The sequence below is a fragment of the Scyliorhinus canicula genome, chromosome 3 (assembly GCF_902713615.1).
Source record: "Scyliorhinus canicula chromosome 3, sScyCan1.1, whole genome shotgun sequence".
NCBI classification, from domain to species: domain Eukaryota; kingdom Metazoa; phylum Chordata; class Chondrichthyes; order Carcharhiniformes; family Scyliorhinidae; genus Scyliorhinus; species Scyliorhinus canicula.
The window spans coordinates 93055098-93071976 of NC_052148.1; the positions used below are offsets into that span (position 1 = coordinate 93055098).

General features: G+C 44.7%; 1 protein-coding gene and 1 long non-coding RNA gene across 2 annotated transcripts in view; one reads left to right on the plus strand and one right to left on the minus strand.

Moving 5' to 3' along the window:
• LOC119962801 overlaps positions 1–16879 on the plus strand; it is a 150700-nt gene that overhangs the window by 126748 nt on the left and 7073 nt on the right. The window lies entirely within an intron of this gene.
• Positions 10156–16879, minus strand: part of LOC119962800 (chondroitin sulfate proteoglycan 4-like) — a 147776-nt gene continuing 141052 nt past the window's right edge. Inside the window, exon 10 of the mRNA XM_038790894.1 lies at positions 10156–15071. Coding sequence (XP_038646822.1) covers positions 13033–15071 — 2039 coding nt within the window. The 3' untranslated portion in view covers positions 10156–13032. The remainder of the gene's footprint in view (positions 15072–16879) is intronic.

The window sequence follows — 16879 nt, forward strand, 5'->3', positions numbered from 1 at the left end:
GATTTTATTGGGACACAGTTCAATGGATGCCAGTTATGCTCCAAAACCTCATGAGTGGGATTCTCCATTTCTGAGACTTAGTGTTGACACCAATGCAGAATTTGTGGACTTTCTCGACAGCAAAATTGGCGCTGCACCTGGACCATTCCACTACTGTTAAGGGGCTAGCACCGGTGCCACGTGGAACACAATTGATTCCAATGGAAAATAGTGCGGGATTCGCCAGGTCAGTGATTGACACTCGGGAGGCTGACAAGCTGCAGCCACATTTACATATTACAATCCCACACACACTCATCCCAATCCAACAATATGGCACTGGTTTGTGCTGTAGCACATTCATGCAGCTGGGGTCGGCTAGGGCCGGAGGGTACCTGGGGGTGGCCTGGGGGGGGGGGGGGGGGGGGGGGGGGGGGAGACAGGTAAACGACCTGTGGCCCTAAGTTCACAGTGGGCAATCAGCGGCACGCGCAGCTGCATCGATGGCTTCTGGTACAACCGTCAGCAAACTATGGCGATGTTGGACACTTTCCGTACCTCCTCTCTCTCCTTCAGCAGCCACCACGCCGTTTTCATGATTTCTAGGCCCGCTAATGATACGCTGTCGAGGTGACGGAGAATTGCGATTTGTCATCAAATTGGTGCCCGCCGCAATTTTGGCGCCGGAACTATTCTCCGCCCAATCACGTTTCATGATTTCAGTGTCGGCAAACGGAGAATCCTGCCCCATATCTCAGAGATGTTGACATTAATTCAGCTCAAAGGACAGAGACTAAGGCTTTCTGGTATGTAAAGTTTAATATCATACCACATATCTGTTACCTACTTAGCAAATACGGGTTATGGAGAATAACTTGCAACTCTCTATAAAGTCCACAAAATATGTCTTCTTATAAACAATTGTCCTCTCATTTCTAACTTTTAAACATTTTTCCCTGAATAATTTTTCTTGCCCTTGTTTTACCAATACTATCTGCATACTCCTCTGACTCCTCTCAATTACATTTCAAGTGTTCACCACTCTCCCAAATCCTGATTGCATTGAAATTAGTGTCCATTGCTTTGTCTACTATTTTAATTCATTGGGCTAGATTTTCACAGAACATAGAATCCCTACAGTGCAGAAGGAGGCCACTCAGCCCACCGAGTCTGCACTGACCCTCTGAAAGATCATCCTATGTAGGCCCACTCCCTCACCCTATCACCGTAACCCACCTAATCTAAAATCCTTGGAAACTAAGGGGCAATTTATCATGGCCAATCCACCTAACCTGAACATCTTTGGACTGAGAGAGGAAATGGGAGCATCTGGAGGAAGCCCACAGACACGGGAGAAAATGCAAACTCCACACAGACAGTCACCCAAGGCCGAATTGGCGCTGTGAGGCAGCAGTGTGGCACTGTGCCGCCATGCCGCTCTCAACAGAGTTGAGACATCAGAGAACTTTAAAAATGCTGATCCCGGAGCCATTCCGCTGACCTTTAAAGATGATGGATGGAACCAGGATGTGGATGTCCCGACAGCCCCAATTTTTGCTCTTGGGGGAATGGGATCAGTCATGACTCACACAGGAGAGAACCCAAACTCAGTGGAGCAATTTAAATTCAATGCTGCGTTAAAATAACCCTATTTTGGCAACTCCAAGCACTGTAATCCACAATGCAAGAATCAAATAAATATGCTTTTCAAAGCTGGATAGGTTTGTATAAGTGTCATGACTTTTCAGTTTTGTTAAATCCCCCACTCTTTACATATGAAAAGAAAAACAAGCCCAAGCTGTCAGCGACAATTAATAAAAACCCTTTGCTGCATTGCTTTAATTGACATGTCATCTGATGTAGTTTAGAAAAGAAATTATCACCTGTTCATGGAGCTGCAATGGAGTTCTGTTATTATGTCATTCCTGATGCTTGGCTGAGTTCAAAAGTTAAACAATTATCTTAACAGCAGTTCTAAGCTCATCGTTCCGAAGAAGTCACATTGGACTGAAAATATTAACTCTGTTTCTTTCTCTCCACAGTTGTTGCCAGACCTGCTGAGTTTTTTCACCATTTGATGTTTTTGTCCTGAGTTCAGTTTGATTGACAGTTTAAAGAGGCTATTAAAGGATTAGTTGATGTGAGGTCTTGATAGAAGTTTGATTGTTTTTATAATCGATTATATAATCCATTTAAAAGCACTGAATGGGTTTCATGATTGTTTTTAATCATCAAGTGTGTAGCAGTAATGCTGTATTGGATTGTTAGAGTTTTATTCCATTCCCACATGGTTCCTAAAGTTTGCCCGCTGTGCAAGGGTGAGTGCCTATGGAGGTGGCATGGGGAATTTGAGGGTGCATAAGCTGGCATGGTGGTATGAGGGGTAGTTTTGCGGGCGTGATAGGGTGAGGGCGAGAAGATCTAGCAGCTTCTAAATTGCTGGGATGATGTTCCACAGGACCAGGGTGGGCCTTCAAACCAGTCTACCAGCATTCGCCCACCCTCAAGGCTACATAAAATCCACTTCAGGATTCTGTGGGTCTGACTTGATTCTGCCCTTAACTCCCTGGAGTGGAAATTGGGTCTAATGGAGCCCATTAATCCATGGAGGGGTTTCTCAAGTTGGGAACTTTCCTAACTCAAGTTACCTGCTTTGGTTGTGAAATTTCAGCTCATTCTCTTCCGAGGTCACATTTTATCAAGACTTCATTTGAACTCCTTACTTCCTATTATCTATTTAGATGTTAAAAACCATGTTTACTGTCTGCTAGCCACTGGTCTGAGTTACTTTATCTTCCTATGCTACTTTTAACTTTATGGTGCCCTGAAATACAGTGCTTGTTCTTGCATCTTATCTGACAGGCCATTAGATTGAAACGAATTGTATACTCAATAAGCACATAAATAGTAAAATGTTAATAACAGGAGGAGTGGAGTCAAAAAAGGATCTACTGACTGAGGCAAAATGCATGGCTGAGGCAATGAGGAATACAAATAGAAAATATCGGAAACACTCAGTAGGTCAGGCAGCATCTATGGAGAGAGAGAAACAGAGTTAATGTTTCAAGGCATGCTGTCCTTGAAATTTTTAAAATAAATTTAGAGTACCCAATTAATTTATTTTTCCAATTAAGGGGCAATTTAGCGTGGCCAATCCACCTACCCTGCACATCTTTGGGTTGTGGGGGTGAAACCCACACAGACACGGGGAGAATGTGCAAACTTCACACGGACAGTGACCCAGGGCCTGGATTCAAACCCGGGTCCTCAGCGCCGTAGGCAGCAGTGCTAACCACTGAGCTATGTGCCGCCCTTATGCTGACCTTAAATGAGTATTTTGCACATGTGATTACCAAGGAAGGAGATGCTGTCCAAGTTATAGTGAAAGAGGATGTAGTTGAACTACATGATAGACTAAGAATTGATAAATAGGAGATAGTAGCTAGGCTTGCTGTACCTAAAGGATGCTGAGAGAAGCAAGGGTGGAAATTACTGAGATTTGGGCCATAATCTTCCAATACTCCTTAAATACAGAAGTGCCAGAGGACTGGAGAATTGGAAAATTACACCAATGTTTGAAAAAGTTAATTGGATAAACGCAACAACTACATGTCAGTCAGTTTAGCCTCAGTGGTGAGAAAGCTTGAATAACAATCCAGGGACAAAACTAACAGTCATTAGGGAAAGTATGGACTAATTAAGGAAAGCCAGCATGGATTTGTTAAAAGAAAATGCTTAACTAACTTGATTGAGATTATTTGATGAGGTAAAAGAGGGTTGATCATGGTAACATGGTTGATGTGGCTTACCAAAAAGCATTTTATAAAGTGCCATGCAATAAGCTTGTCGGAAAAGTTGACAATGGAAGCATGGATGTGAAGTTATCGGAATGACAGGAAACACAGTAGTGGTAAATGGTTGATGTTCGGATCGGAAATCTATACATTAGGGTTCTGCAGATCCAGTGCTTTTGTTGGTTTATGTTAATGACCTAGACCTGGGTGTACTGGGCACAATTTGCAGATGACACAAAACTGTGAGGTATTGTGAACTGTGGGGAGAATAGTGAGAGACTATCCTGAGGACAAAGAGAGGCTGCTGGAATGGGCAAATGAAATTCAATGCAGCAAAGTGTGAAGCGATCTAGTTTGGAAGAAAGAGGAAAGGCAATATAAAGGCAATATAAAATAAAGAATACAATATAATGGGGATTAGCACAGGAGCAGCTGGAGGTATAGGTACACATAACATTGAATGTGGCAGGGTGGTTGGAAAAGTGGTCAGAAAGCCGAATGAGATCCCAGGTTTCAGTTACATAGATAGATAGGAAAAGCTGTGGTTGTTGTCCTTGGAGAAGAGGTTAGGATGCAAAAGTGTTCAAAGTCATGAATGGAGAAAAATTGATAGAGATAAACTTATCCCAATGGCAGAAGGGCTGAGAGCCAAGGAACAGCAATTTAAGGTGGCAAAAGAACAAATGGCAACATGAGGAAAGATTTATTTTCACGCAGCAAGTGGTTAGGATCTGGAATGTCGTGTCCCAGAGCATTAGCCTGGGCCTATAGATTACTAGGTCGGTGACAGTATAACTGTGCCGCTATCTCCCCCTATTTACAATTATTCCTCCAACACTGGATCAAAATCCTATTATTTCCGACCAAAGATCATTATAATAGCACAACCAGCAGACAAACCACTGTGTTTGTAGAAAGGTCACTGATACCTTCTCACAGCGACCATGGAGAATTAAAACACTCACTTTTTCAGTGGCCTGGGGACAAATTAAATAAAACCCCATTACGAATGCAAGAAATCCAGCCATGAGTAAAACTGAAAAACAAATGAACAAGTAAATCAATTTTCTTCGGCAATGTGAAATGAAGGTTACTCAATACTCACTAAATCATGTTAAAGTATTTTGGCATTCTTTTACCTTATCACATGGGAGGAATGGTCTTATGTAGCATTTGAAATTGAAAGACTCATCAGAAGAGCATTACCAAATAACATTTGACATGGAGATATTCAAGGAGGTAGATTTTAAGGAGCTTCTTTAAGGAGGAAAGGGAGGTGTGGAGGTAGAGAGGTTAGAGAGGGTTTTCCAGAACGTAGGGCCCAGACAGCTGAAAGAACGGCCTCTAATAGTGGATTGATTAAATTTAGGGTGCTTGACTTCCGGTGGCGGCTATGAAGGAGTAAGTTGCACATTTGGTGACTCCCGCTCTGGTCGGACTTTTGGACCTTTCCCCCATTTTTCTAATGGACTTGAATTGTAAAACAGATGTTAGTGGCAATTCTTCACTGAATTCCCACTTTGATGCATGTAGAAAAGGATTAGAAGTGTTCGTAAGGACAGAAACAAAAAGATAGAGAAGACTTGGACTGTAGTTGCAACAGGTGACAGCATGGCGGAGGGTCGGAGCTCTGGTTTGTCGACCCAGGAGTCTATGGAGCAGCTGATGCAAGTTATTCAGGAAGGCTTTGCTGCGCAGAAACGGGACTGCTTGGACCCGATAAAGAGTCGACTGAGCGGTTGGAGCTTAGACTGGACGCCCAGGATCGGGCGATGCAGAAGGTGGAGAAGGCGCTGGCTGAGCAGGAGGAGCATCAGACTGCGGTGGAGCTGGAGGTGGGGATGCTGAGGGACAAGCAGAAGAAGCTCCTGGAAAAGGTGGAGGACCTAGAGAATAGATCCCGTCAGCAGAACCCAAGAATTGTCGGGCTCCCAGAGGGGTCCGAAGGAACGGACGCTGGGGCATACATCACAGATATGTTTGTGAAGCTGCTGGGGGATGGAGCATTCACCCGGCCCTTGGAGGTGGACAGGGCTCACAGAGCACTTGCGAGGAAGCCGCGAATGGGAGATCCCCCAAGAGGAATGGCGGTGAGATTCCACTGGTTCTCGGATAAGGAGCACATTGCACAGTGGGCCAAGCAGACACGGAGCTGTAAATGGGACAATAGTATCCTGTGGGTTTACCAAGACCTGAGTGTGGAGGTAGCCAGGAGAAGGTCACCCAGATCAGGGCGACCCTTTTCAAGAAAAAGGTGAAGTTTGGACTGTTCTACCCAGCCCGTCTATGGGTCACGCATAAGGATCAGCACTTCTACTTCGAGTCGCCTGAGGACGTGTTGGACTTTGCGAAAAAGAAAGGGCTGGTGGTGAACTAAGAACTTTTGAACTTGGCTGCAACATTCATGTTTCTGTTTTTCTTTTAGTTTCTGTTTTTGCAAAAAGTTTCTCGTTTTGAGTTTTATGGAAGTTGTTTGTGATGTTGTTTGTATTGATTTGGAACCAGCAGCAGAGCTGAGTGAGTTAAGGTTTTCATTTGCACTGTTGGGGGATGGAGGTGTGCTTGTTTTGATCTTGGTGTTTTTCTCTTGGGCAATTGTGTGGGGATTGTTTGATGTTGGAGTTTGTTTGTATGAGCGGAGGGGGGGGGGGGGGAGGGAACATTAGGTGGGAGACTATCTGGCGCCGGGGATGGGGGGCACCAAGCTAGCTAGGCGAGCTAGCTTACAGAAGTGCAGTGGGGTGCATATGTTGGTTTAGGAAAGGGCTTGGGTTACAGGGTGTTGTTGCGAGGAGGGGAGGGGGGGGGGGTGAATGTTCTGCTGACGAGGGAGGGACATGGGCTGAGGGACAGAGAGGAGGTCGGGGGCGGGGGCTGCTGGCGGGCCTAAAAAAGGGGATGATCGAGGGGGGGGGGGGGGGGGGTGAATGTTCTGCTGACGAGGGAGGGACATGGGCTGAGGGACAGAGAGGAGGTCGGGGGCGGGGGCTGCTGGCGGGCCTAAAAAAGGGGATGATCGACGGGGGGGGGGGGGGGGGGGGGGCAATGAGCCCCCCAACTAGGCTGATGATCTGGAATGTTCAAGGGTTAAATGGGCCGGTCAAAAGGGCACGTGTGTTCGCGCATCTTAGGGGATTGAAGACGGATGTAGTAATGCTGCAGGACAAGCACCTGAGGGTAACGGACCAGGTTAGACGGAGGAAAGGCTGGGGCAGTCAGGTATTTCACTTGGGGCTAGATTTAAAGGCTAGAGGGTGTCGTGATCCTGATCAATAAGGGTGTGGTTTTGAGGCGGGAAGAATAGTTTCGGAGGTCGGTACATATGGTCAGTGGGAAGCTAGAGGGGGTGCAGGTGGGTGCAGTTAATGTATATGTGCCAAACTGGGACGATGTGGAGATTATTAGGAGGATGCTGTGAAAGATACGGACGTCGACTCGCCCAGGTTGGTCATGGAGGGGACATCAATACAGTTATGGACCTGGCTTAGACCGGTCAAGCTCGAAAATGGGCAGGATGCCAGCAATGGCAAAGGAACTAAGGGGGTTCAGGAGCTGATGGGGGGGGGGGGGGAGGGAAATCCATGGAGATCTGGGCAGCCGTGGGTGAAGCAGTTTCCTTCTACTCTCAGGTGCATAAAGTGTACTCCCGGTTTGATTTCTTTATTTGAGCAGGGCCTTGCTGGCTGGGGTGGTGGACACGGGGTACTCGGCGATTACATCTCAGACCATTCTCCGCACTGGGTTGACCTACAGGTTAGTAAAGACAGTAACCAGCGCCTGCACTGGAGGGGAGGGATGTGGACTTTTGGCGGATGAAAGGGTGTGCGAGCGGCTGAGGACATGTCAGAGCTCAGACTGCAGGTCAATGATACGGGGGAAATTTCAGCAATGGTGGTGTGGGAAGCACTGAAGGTCAGGGGGGAGCTGATCTCGATCCGGGTCATAGGGAGAAGGTTGACAGGGCAGAGACGGACCAACTGGTAAAGGAGATACTACAGATCGATAGGAGATTTGCGGAGACTCCAGAGGCAGGGCTTTTTAGGGAACGGCGGAGGTTACAGGTGAGCTTAGCTTGCTGACCACAGGGAGGGCGGTGGAGCAGCTGAGAAAAGCGAGGGGGGCGATTTATGAACATGGAGAGAAGGACTGGTCTGAGGAGGGGGGGGGAGGGGAGCACAGGATTTTGCTCTATGCGGTTGATCTGCTTCTGTATGTTTCGGACCCAGTAGAGGGGATGGAAGAAATCATGAAGATTCTGGGGGAATTCAGCCGGTTTTCAGGGTATAAGCTAAAAATGGAAAAGAATGACTTGTTTGTGGTTCAGGCGAGGGGACAGGAGGGGCAACTGGGAGAGCTACCATTTAGGTCAGTAAAGTTTTAGGTACCTGGGCATCAACGTGGCGGTAAATGGGACCGGCTGCATAAATTGAATCTGGACCGGCTGGTGGACCAAATGAAGGACGATTTTCAGAGATGGGACGCGCTTCATTTGTCTCTGGCTGGGAGGGTGCAAACGGTGAAAATGACGGTCCTCCCGAGATTCCTATTTGTATTTCAGTGTCTCCCCATCTTTATTCTGCGGTCCTTTTTTAAGCGGGTCAACAAAGTGATCGCGGGCTTCGTCTGGGCGGGCATGGAAGGTAATGCTTGAGAGAAGTCAGGGAGAGAGCGGGCTGGCACTGCCAAATTTTAGCAACTATTACTGGGCGGCTAATATAGCCATGATCAGGAAATGGGTGGTGGGGGAGGTGTCGGCATGGGTGCATATGGAGGCAGCTTCATGCAAGGGCACCAGTCTGGGGGCGTTGGTAACGGCGCCTCTGCCGCTCCTGCCGGCATGGTACTCCACCAGCCCCGGGTGGTGGGGCCCTGAGAGTTTGGGGCCAGTGGAGGCGGCATGTGGGAACAGTGGGAGCATCGGTCAGGGCCCCAATTTGTGATAATCACCGGTTTGCCCCGGGGAGTATGGATGGGGGGGTTCCGGTTATGGTGGAGAGCAGGGATTGAGAGGGGATCGGGGATGCGTTCATAGAGGGGAACTTTCCAAGTATGAGGGCGTTGGAGGAATAGTTTGGGCTGGCGAGGGGAAACAAATTCAGGTATCTACAGGTGCGAGACTTTCTTCGTAAACAGGTGTCAACCTTCCCGCTCCTACCGCTGAGGGGGATTCAGGACAGGGTAATTTCCAGAGGGTGGGTCAGGGAGGGGAGCGTCTCGAACATCTATAAGGCGCTTATGGGGTCGGAGGAGATGCAGACCGAGGAGCTGAAGCGCAAGTGGGAGGAGGAGCTGGGAGGTGAGATAGAGGATGGTCAATGGGCGGACGCGTTGAGTAGAGTCAGTGCGTCTGCAACATGTGCCAGGCTCAGCCTGATGCAATTCAAGGTTGTTCACCGGGCTCACATGACAGTGGGCCGGATGAGTAGATTCTTTGGGATGGATGACAGGTGCACAAAATGCGTGGGAGGACCAGCGAACCATGTCCACATGTTTTGGACATGTCCAAAGCTTAGGGGATTTTGGCTGGGGTTTGCGGATGTCGTGTCCAAGATTTTAAAAACAAGGGTGTCGCCGAGTCCAGAGGTGGCGATTTTCGGGGTGTCGGAAGATCCGGGAATCCAGGAGGAGAAAGAGGCAGACATTCTGGCCTCTGTTTCCCTGGTAGCCCGGAGACAGATACTACTGGCATGGAGGGACTCAAAGCCCCCAAAGTCGGACATGGCTAGCTTTCTTTGTATGGAGAAAATTAAGTTTGCCTTGAGAGGTTCACTATTAGGGTTCACCTGGAGGTGGCAACTTTGACTTCTTTGTGGAAAATTAATCGTCAGCAGACGGGGAGTTGGGGGGGGGGGGAGAAAGAGTAGTTAGAGTAGGGGGTAATAAGGGTGGGACCTGTACGAAAGGTAAACGGCTTTTACACTATGTTTGTGGTTTCATGTATATTGTTTATTTTGTTGTTGTTACTATACCAAAAATACCTCAATAAAATGTTTATTAAAAAAAAATTAGGATGCTTCAAGAGACCAGAATTGGGGGATCAGAAAAGGTTCAATCCTCCTTGAAATGTAATTCAGAGTTTTAAGGAGTGGATAAGTAACCTTTTTATCTTAACTCAAAATTACACAGGGTGGCACAACACTGACTAATATCCTCTGGAACCTAGTGAGTCACTGGAAAATTGGCATCATTTTCTTCAGTGCATATATAAGACTTCTCAAGCTCATGTAGTCTCTATTGCGTGACATCATAAAATCCACTCCTAATTTCTGGGGAATGAAATAGGGTGTAAAAATATTACATATGCTGCAGAAGTATTTTTTTTCCAACAGGGTCATTCAGAACCGCTGTACAAGAACAGCACAGATAAAGGCACTTCAAATACTTACATGCAGTGCTATGTTTAATAAAATTTATTCCAGTCCACCATTTTGACTTATTAAAATATGTATCCATGGGAAAAATTATTTTAAAAAATCTGTAACTTGAAACAAGTTGAGAAGAGTACCTCATGTGCTTGCCAACAATCGCAAAAAATATGTATCTGTAAAGGCAATGTTGCCGCTTTATACGTACACTTAATTTCTCCATCAAACTTGATGAAGACAGAAATTGTATCCCGATAATTGATAAAAGTAACAAAATCATTCTTTAAATAAGCCGAAAGTAAGTTGCCCTCATACATTATTCATTTCTCACTGGTATATATAAATCATGTGCTTAAGAATGCCTCTTGCATACATTTAATCTAAAAGTGAAAACTTTCATGCTGGTGTGAAGTGAATGGTACTTTTGTTTCATGCACATTGATGAATTGGACTAGTGGGAGCTTTGCACTGGATCTAACCTTACCTAGATTTGGACCTTGGGGCTGAATTTCATGGGGGCAGGCTCATTGCTTGCCTTTTTACAAAATTCGGTTGCTTTAAAATAAGTGCTCGACAGTGACAACACACAGCAGGCGGCTAAAGATGCAAAGGGTGGGACTTTGCTCCCCCCAGTGGGAGAACATTCTGGCCTTGAGAGCTACTGGACAATCAGGCCATCCAGGTATTGGAAGGTCTGGTACTGCAAGTAAACCCAAGGAGAGCAATGGATCCTGGACAAAAGTGAGTCTCGGATGTTTAGGAAAGGAAGGGACCAGGCACCCGAGGGAGGAGATGAGAGGTGGGGTGGGGGAGGGGATGGGATTGGAGCAGGAGAGTTGGGATTAGGAGGCCAGGCAGGGAGATACAAATTGGGGTATCATCAGACTATTGTCCCTGATACGGGTAAGGCACCCCGTGAAGGACACACCCTGCCTTTCTTTCCATCTTTGCACCTCAGATAGTTAAGAAACTCACTTGCCCATTAATGAGTTTTTCAAAATGGCGCACAGGCTGCTGATTTTGATGCCTGCTTGCCTACTGTATTATGGGGACCTAATCGGGGGGTGAGCGGGAAGTCAGTGGGCTAGCCACCTGTCATATTTTATTTGCCCCTTCCCCCACCAAAAACATGCCAGATGGGGTGCTGTAACATACAGACCTTTTGAGTACATGACATTGCCACATAATGACCAAAAGCAAGAAAATATTTCATCCCCATATCCCCACCTTTAAGCACATTACACAAATTCACTCCTTATAAAAATGAAGGCACCAAACTTTGCTTATATTTCAATATTGCATAGTTACTACGGATACCACCTGGCATAATTTACAAAATGTAAGCCAACTAATTTTAAATGTTTGACTGATTCTTCAAAGTCTTTAAAATCAAGTTAGCTTAGCCTTAAGAGCATTATTCTTTTCATTCTCAGCTAATTATTTACAGGGATCTCAGAAAATTATATTAAACAAATCTAGATTTTGAAAAGGAATCACATATAATTTCTCCGCTAACAGATCTACTAAAAAGACATCGAGTCTAAGGGCCACGTTTTTGTGCAGTCAGGAAGACTCCATGGACTTAAAAAAATCGTGGGGGACCCAGATGGCGAAGTCTCGTACCTATTTCCGACAGATCCAATTTTTGCTGGGGTGGGACTCACACTTGAGGGGAAACCAAATTCAGCAGGATCATTTGAACCTAGAGCTGTGTTCAAGAGATCCCAATTTGGCTGTGCCAAGAGCTTTCACTCGCAGTGTGAGACACACATGTTTTACGCAAAGATGCAAATGCACTTGAAGAGTGGAAAGGTCAGTTTAAATGTCATGATCTAAAGTGTTTTTTTAAATCCCTGCTCTTTAAACGTGAAAAAAGAGGCTGGATCTGCCAGTGAGAGTTAATAACAAACCCTCAGCTGCCATTCTTTGCTTGACAGATCATTTGGTATAGGTTAGGAGAAAGCATCACCACAACTGACCGTACAGTTACAAAAGAGTTCTTTGTTGACACTGCCACGAGGGTTATTATTATGTCATAATGGATGCTTAAAAGCATAAATTATCTCAGCAGGGGGTTCTCAGTTCATATTTTGATGGGTGGTTTAAAGAGGCTATTAAAGGATTAGCTATCTTTGATGTGTGATCTGAATCAAAGTTTGTTCTTATAAGACATTAATCACTTGAGATTTAAAAGAGTTTCATGAATGGGTGTTTCTCTCACTATCAAGTGTGTATGAGTGAGAGCTGCATTAGATAGCGAAAAAAAAAATTGAAATGGTTTTTAAGTCTGCCCACTATGGATCCTAGGGTGTGGCTATGGAGGTGGCATGGGCAGGGTATGAGCCTCCATAAGGTTTTGGTAGGTGGATGAGGCAGCATGAGGATCAGAGGCTCTAACAGCTTCTAAAACTGGAACGACGTTCCAGAGGACTTATGATAGGCCTTCTAACCAGCTTGCCCCTATTGCTATCCTTGAACTGCTTCAAGGATTGGTGGGCCCGATATGATCCCACCCCTCTTCCCAGAGGGATATTTGCATCTAATGGGGCCCTCTAACCCAAAGCAGCTCTGCCAGGTCAGGAAATTTCCCGACTCAAATTACCCAACATGGCAGCAAAAAAACCCCCCTAAATTAAGAAGCATCTGATTTCAAAGCATCATGGCAACCTGTTTAAAATACTAATTTGAAAAATCATGGTGTCTACTTGCTTTTTAAAAAATAGTTTTCCGAACTCACTTTAGCAATGAAACTTTTAAAGATGCTGCGTAATCAGTCATTTTCTGGTTCTGAACATTTGTTGCAGGAATGAACACTGAATTATGATTCTGGAAGCAATTTGTCTGCCGTACTCTCTATCCAGCAGGGTTTCTTTTTGGGTAAATCTCTTGTTTTGTTATACCCAGTACTGATTATGCCTCAAGGTTGGATGGGTTGTGCGACAATGCTGAACCATTTCTGCGTCAATTTGATTAGAATTATAAAGTAGTGTTGAGGTTTCTTTTGAACTGGTGCTGGTTTTGACCATGTGATTATGTCTTTCTATTGTTGAAGGACTAGAAGGGCCACCTGTATTAAGACGGGTGACTGTGACAGCTGGAACAGTTGGACTCCTCTCCACTGGCCGAAAGGTTGGACTGTTTGTTCCTCCATTATTAGGGCAATTACTAATTAGAGGTTTGTGCTTCGGTTTATTCTTCCGCTTCATCAGGACTACAACAATGATTATGCTGATAAGTAAAAGTGCGAGGAAAGCCAAGGGTAAAATTATCTGAAGAGAGTTGGGATCCTGAATGGGTTGAGCAACTGGCTTTCCATTGAGTGGTTGTGCTGTAGTCTGTTGAGCAAAACTTGCCAGTGTCACATCCAGGACAAAAGCAGAAGTATTGCTTTTCTGATTCCCCCAGTGAGATTTATTTCGCCACCGTGGCACAGTTTTAGTAGGCGTCAGAGTGTACACTTCTGTTTGAGTTCTCAGATGTAACTGTCCTGAAGTAGTTGACATACGTGAATTAGAAAGTGAAGGATTTTCATTTGATGTGATGTTTTGTACTTTGGAACCATTAAATGGAATAATGCTGTATAGGAAGGTATCTTCAGCTGGTTGCACATTATCTGCCGTCAAAACAAATGTGAAAGAGTCATTCAATAAATCCAATCCAGTCATATTGGCCTCAACCTCAAGCAGCAAAAGACCAAGTTCAATGTCTTTTTGAGTAAATATCTTTGCAACTTCTCTGCGACCTCTGAATGTGTGGCTTGGTATCACAAGTCTGCCATAGAATGGAAATAGTTTTACTTCAAACTTGGGATTACTTGTTGTCTGGTTGGCCAGCTTACTGGCATCCAATATAGTTGTTCCAAGTTGACAGGTAGTTCCAGTGGGAATCTTGAAGTCTTTTGCCATTTTCAGCAAAGGTCTGACTGTAATGTTAACCACCTGCTCAGAAACATTACTTTCAGAAGTCAGCACTGTGAACTCAAAGCTATCTTGTGATGCAGAGAGGTTGGTCATATGATAAGTCAAATGCCTTTTCACAAGGTCTTCCTGCTGAAAGGAAATCACACTTTTGTTTCCAATCATTAAATGTCCAAATTTCGGAGGGCTAGTAATTTTGTAATTTATCACGGTAATCTTTCCATTCGTTTCTGCAGCCAAGTGTTCACTGGTGATGGTGGAAATACTTTGTCCCTGTTGAATCTCCAGTTGACTGTTGTTTATAAGCGTGATTGTAATAGGTATAACCTCCAGATTAAATAATTTGTATAATGGCCGGTGTTCACCATCAGTGACACTAAAGTAAAAAACACCAGATGATGAGCTTCCATCTTGAACAAACCAAATGTTACCATTATTGATGTCAGCCTGTGTGAAATGCTTGATAGACAAATTCAGGTTCTCTGCTGTGGCCACATAGCCATTATTGGGTCCACTGATAATGTTGTATTGGATTTCTTCCGGTAGATTATCTAAATCCACAACACTTATATGGTCCGAATTAAGAGCAGCATTGTAACCCTGCAGTACCTTCAAATTGGGGGCTTTGGTTCTCAGTTCTGGAGGCTGATCATTAACAGGAGTAATGGTAATATTGAACATCTCTTGTACAACTTCAGTGTCATTCAATGGCCTTGATGCAGCTTTGCTTTTTAGGTTTAACCATGCAGCAAAGGTAAAATTATCCTGAAGACTTTCTGAGTCATCGTGTAAGTAGGTTATTCCATATTTATTCACAATAAACTGAGAAAAATAGGGTTTCTGATCGGTGATGTTACGCTCACCAACAATTATCACACCATGATTAGGCAAAGCTATTACTTGATACCATACTTCATACAGTGAGCGTTTGGACTCTGGAAGCTTGACCATTAGGTTTGATGCATCCAGCTTAAATTTGTCAATTAGTATCCTTTCACCTTCTGTAACAATAGCACCTGTTGAGGAAAACAAAAATTGTCTTCAGTAAAACAAACTATGCTAACTTTTGCTGCATTTACTTGGTACCTTTCACATTTTAAGAATATTCTAGCATGATTCAAACCATTGATAATATTTTTAAAGTAGAGACACTCTTGTTTTGTAGTCAGATCAGACAGCCAATTTGCACACAGCAAGATCCCATAAACAGCAATAGATAAATCATCAGTTTTAGTGAAGTTAAATATTGAACAGGATACTGGAAGAGCCTCTCTGCTTTTCATTGAATGGTACCATGGAATCTTTTACATCCAAGTAGGCGGCAGATGGTGCCATGGTTTATTGTCTCATTCGAAAGATTATAATGCAGCAATTCTTCAGTTATGCATAGAGGTCTGCCTAGATTATGGGCCTTGGTCCTTGAGCGAGTCTTGAGCCACAATCTATTGGTTTTGGGGAGAATATGAACACAGAGTCAAGCTAATGATGAATCTAAATTGAGTCAAACTCATACTTGGGAAGATAAAAAATCCCAATTATTGCTTACAGCTTATTGTTTAACTTGGATGGGCGCACAGCCGATCGGGACTAATGTGAAATCGCAAGAGGAGATGTCGGGCATGCATCCTGATGTCATCACACACTTGCGTGAGATTCGGGCCGCATGGGATTTGGAAGCGCACCCGCCGACAATCAAGCAGGCAATTTAGCCCATTAAGGGGCCAATTGAATGTAATTTTTACCTGGCCTGTCTGCTTTTACGGTTGGCGGGCGGGCTGATAAGTAAGGTGGCATTTACGTTATTGCTGCAACCTCGATCCAGGGCGTGATGAAATGTCCGGCTGAAATAAAATTTAAAAAGATGTCTGGGGACCTAGTGTTTGTGTTTGAGTGTGCTGTCTAGCCATGCTTTGCAGCGTTTTCCCATCAGGATTGGTTTTGTACAGGTTTGCAAAACCCTGGGACAGCTCCGCTGAGGATGTCCCCTTGAGGGGACCTATTAGAAGCATCACCACGCACCCTCCCTTTACTTGGTGCCCTCCCCGGCAGTGACTGGCTCCTTGTTAATTAGCCAACCAGCGTGAAATCGTGTTCCGGAGCTGATTGCGGCCAGAAGCACATTTTACACTTGCTTCTGGGCCCATCGACTGCGCACGTTTCAACGGTCACAAAATTCAAGCTAAGGAGTTAGGATTTTAACTGCCCGAGAAGGAGCAGAAGATATTTATTTGCTGCTGTATCCAAAAAACATTCAAACAATTGAATCCCGCAGCATACGAATAGCATTATTAGCACTAGGGGATTTTCACAGTAACTTCATTGCAGTGTTAATGTAGGCCTACTTGTGACAATAAAAGATTATTTATTTATTTTGTTTTTATTTTAACCTTTCAAATCCAGGTCCCATATCAATTACAGTTTGCAGTGACCAAGGGCTTGATTTTCGATTGTCTGTGTGGTGAGGTCAGGTTTGGGCTGCTTTTGAAGACCGTACTCCCGGATGGTGTATCAATCTTTCGACATGCACTGTCATTTACAAAGAAAGGGTTGAGGGATGGGAAAGCCATTTGCCTCCAATTAGCTACCCATTATGCTTACTGAAGAGTTGTTAATGGGCTGGAGAGAGCCAGAAGACAGTTTTATATCACAGATTGAGAGAAGCAAACAATCTGGTGCACATTAGTGCACTGCAGTTGGTAGAATGCAGGAAGCAATTCAATTATATTTCTGCTATAGAAATAAGTTTGGAAAAAAAGGGTTATTCACACAGAGCAGTTAATCCCTTTTCATTGAACATTTGGTCCCTAGTCTGCACCATGAGACT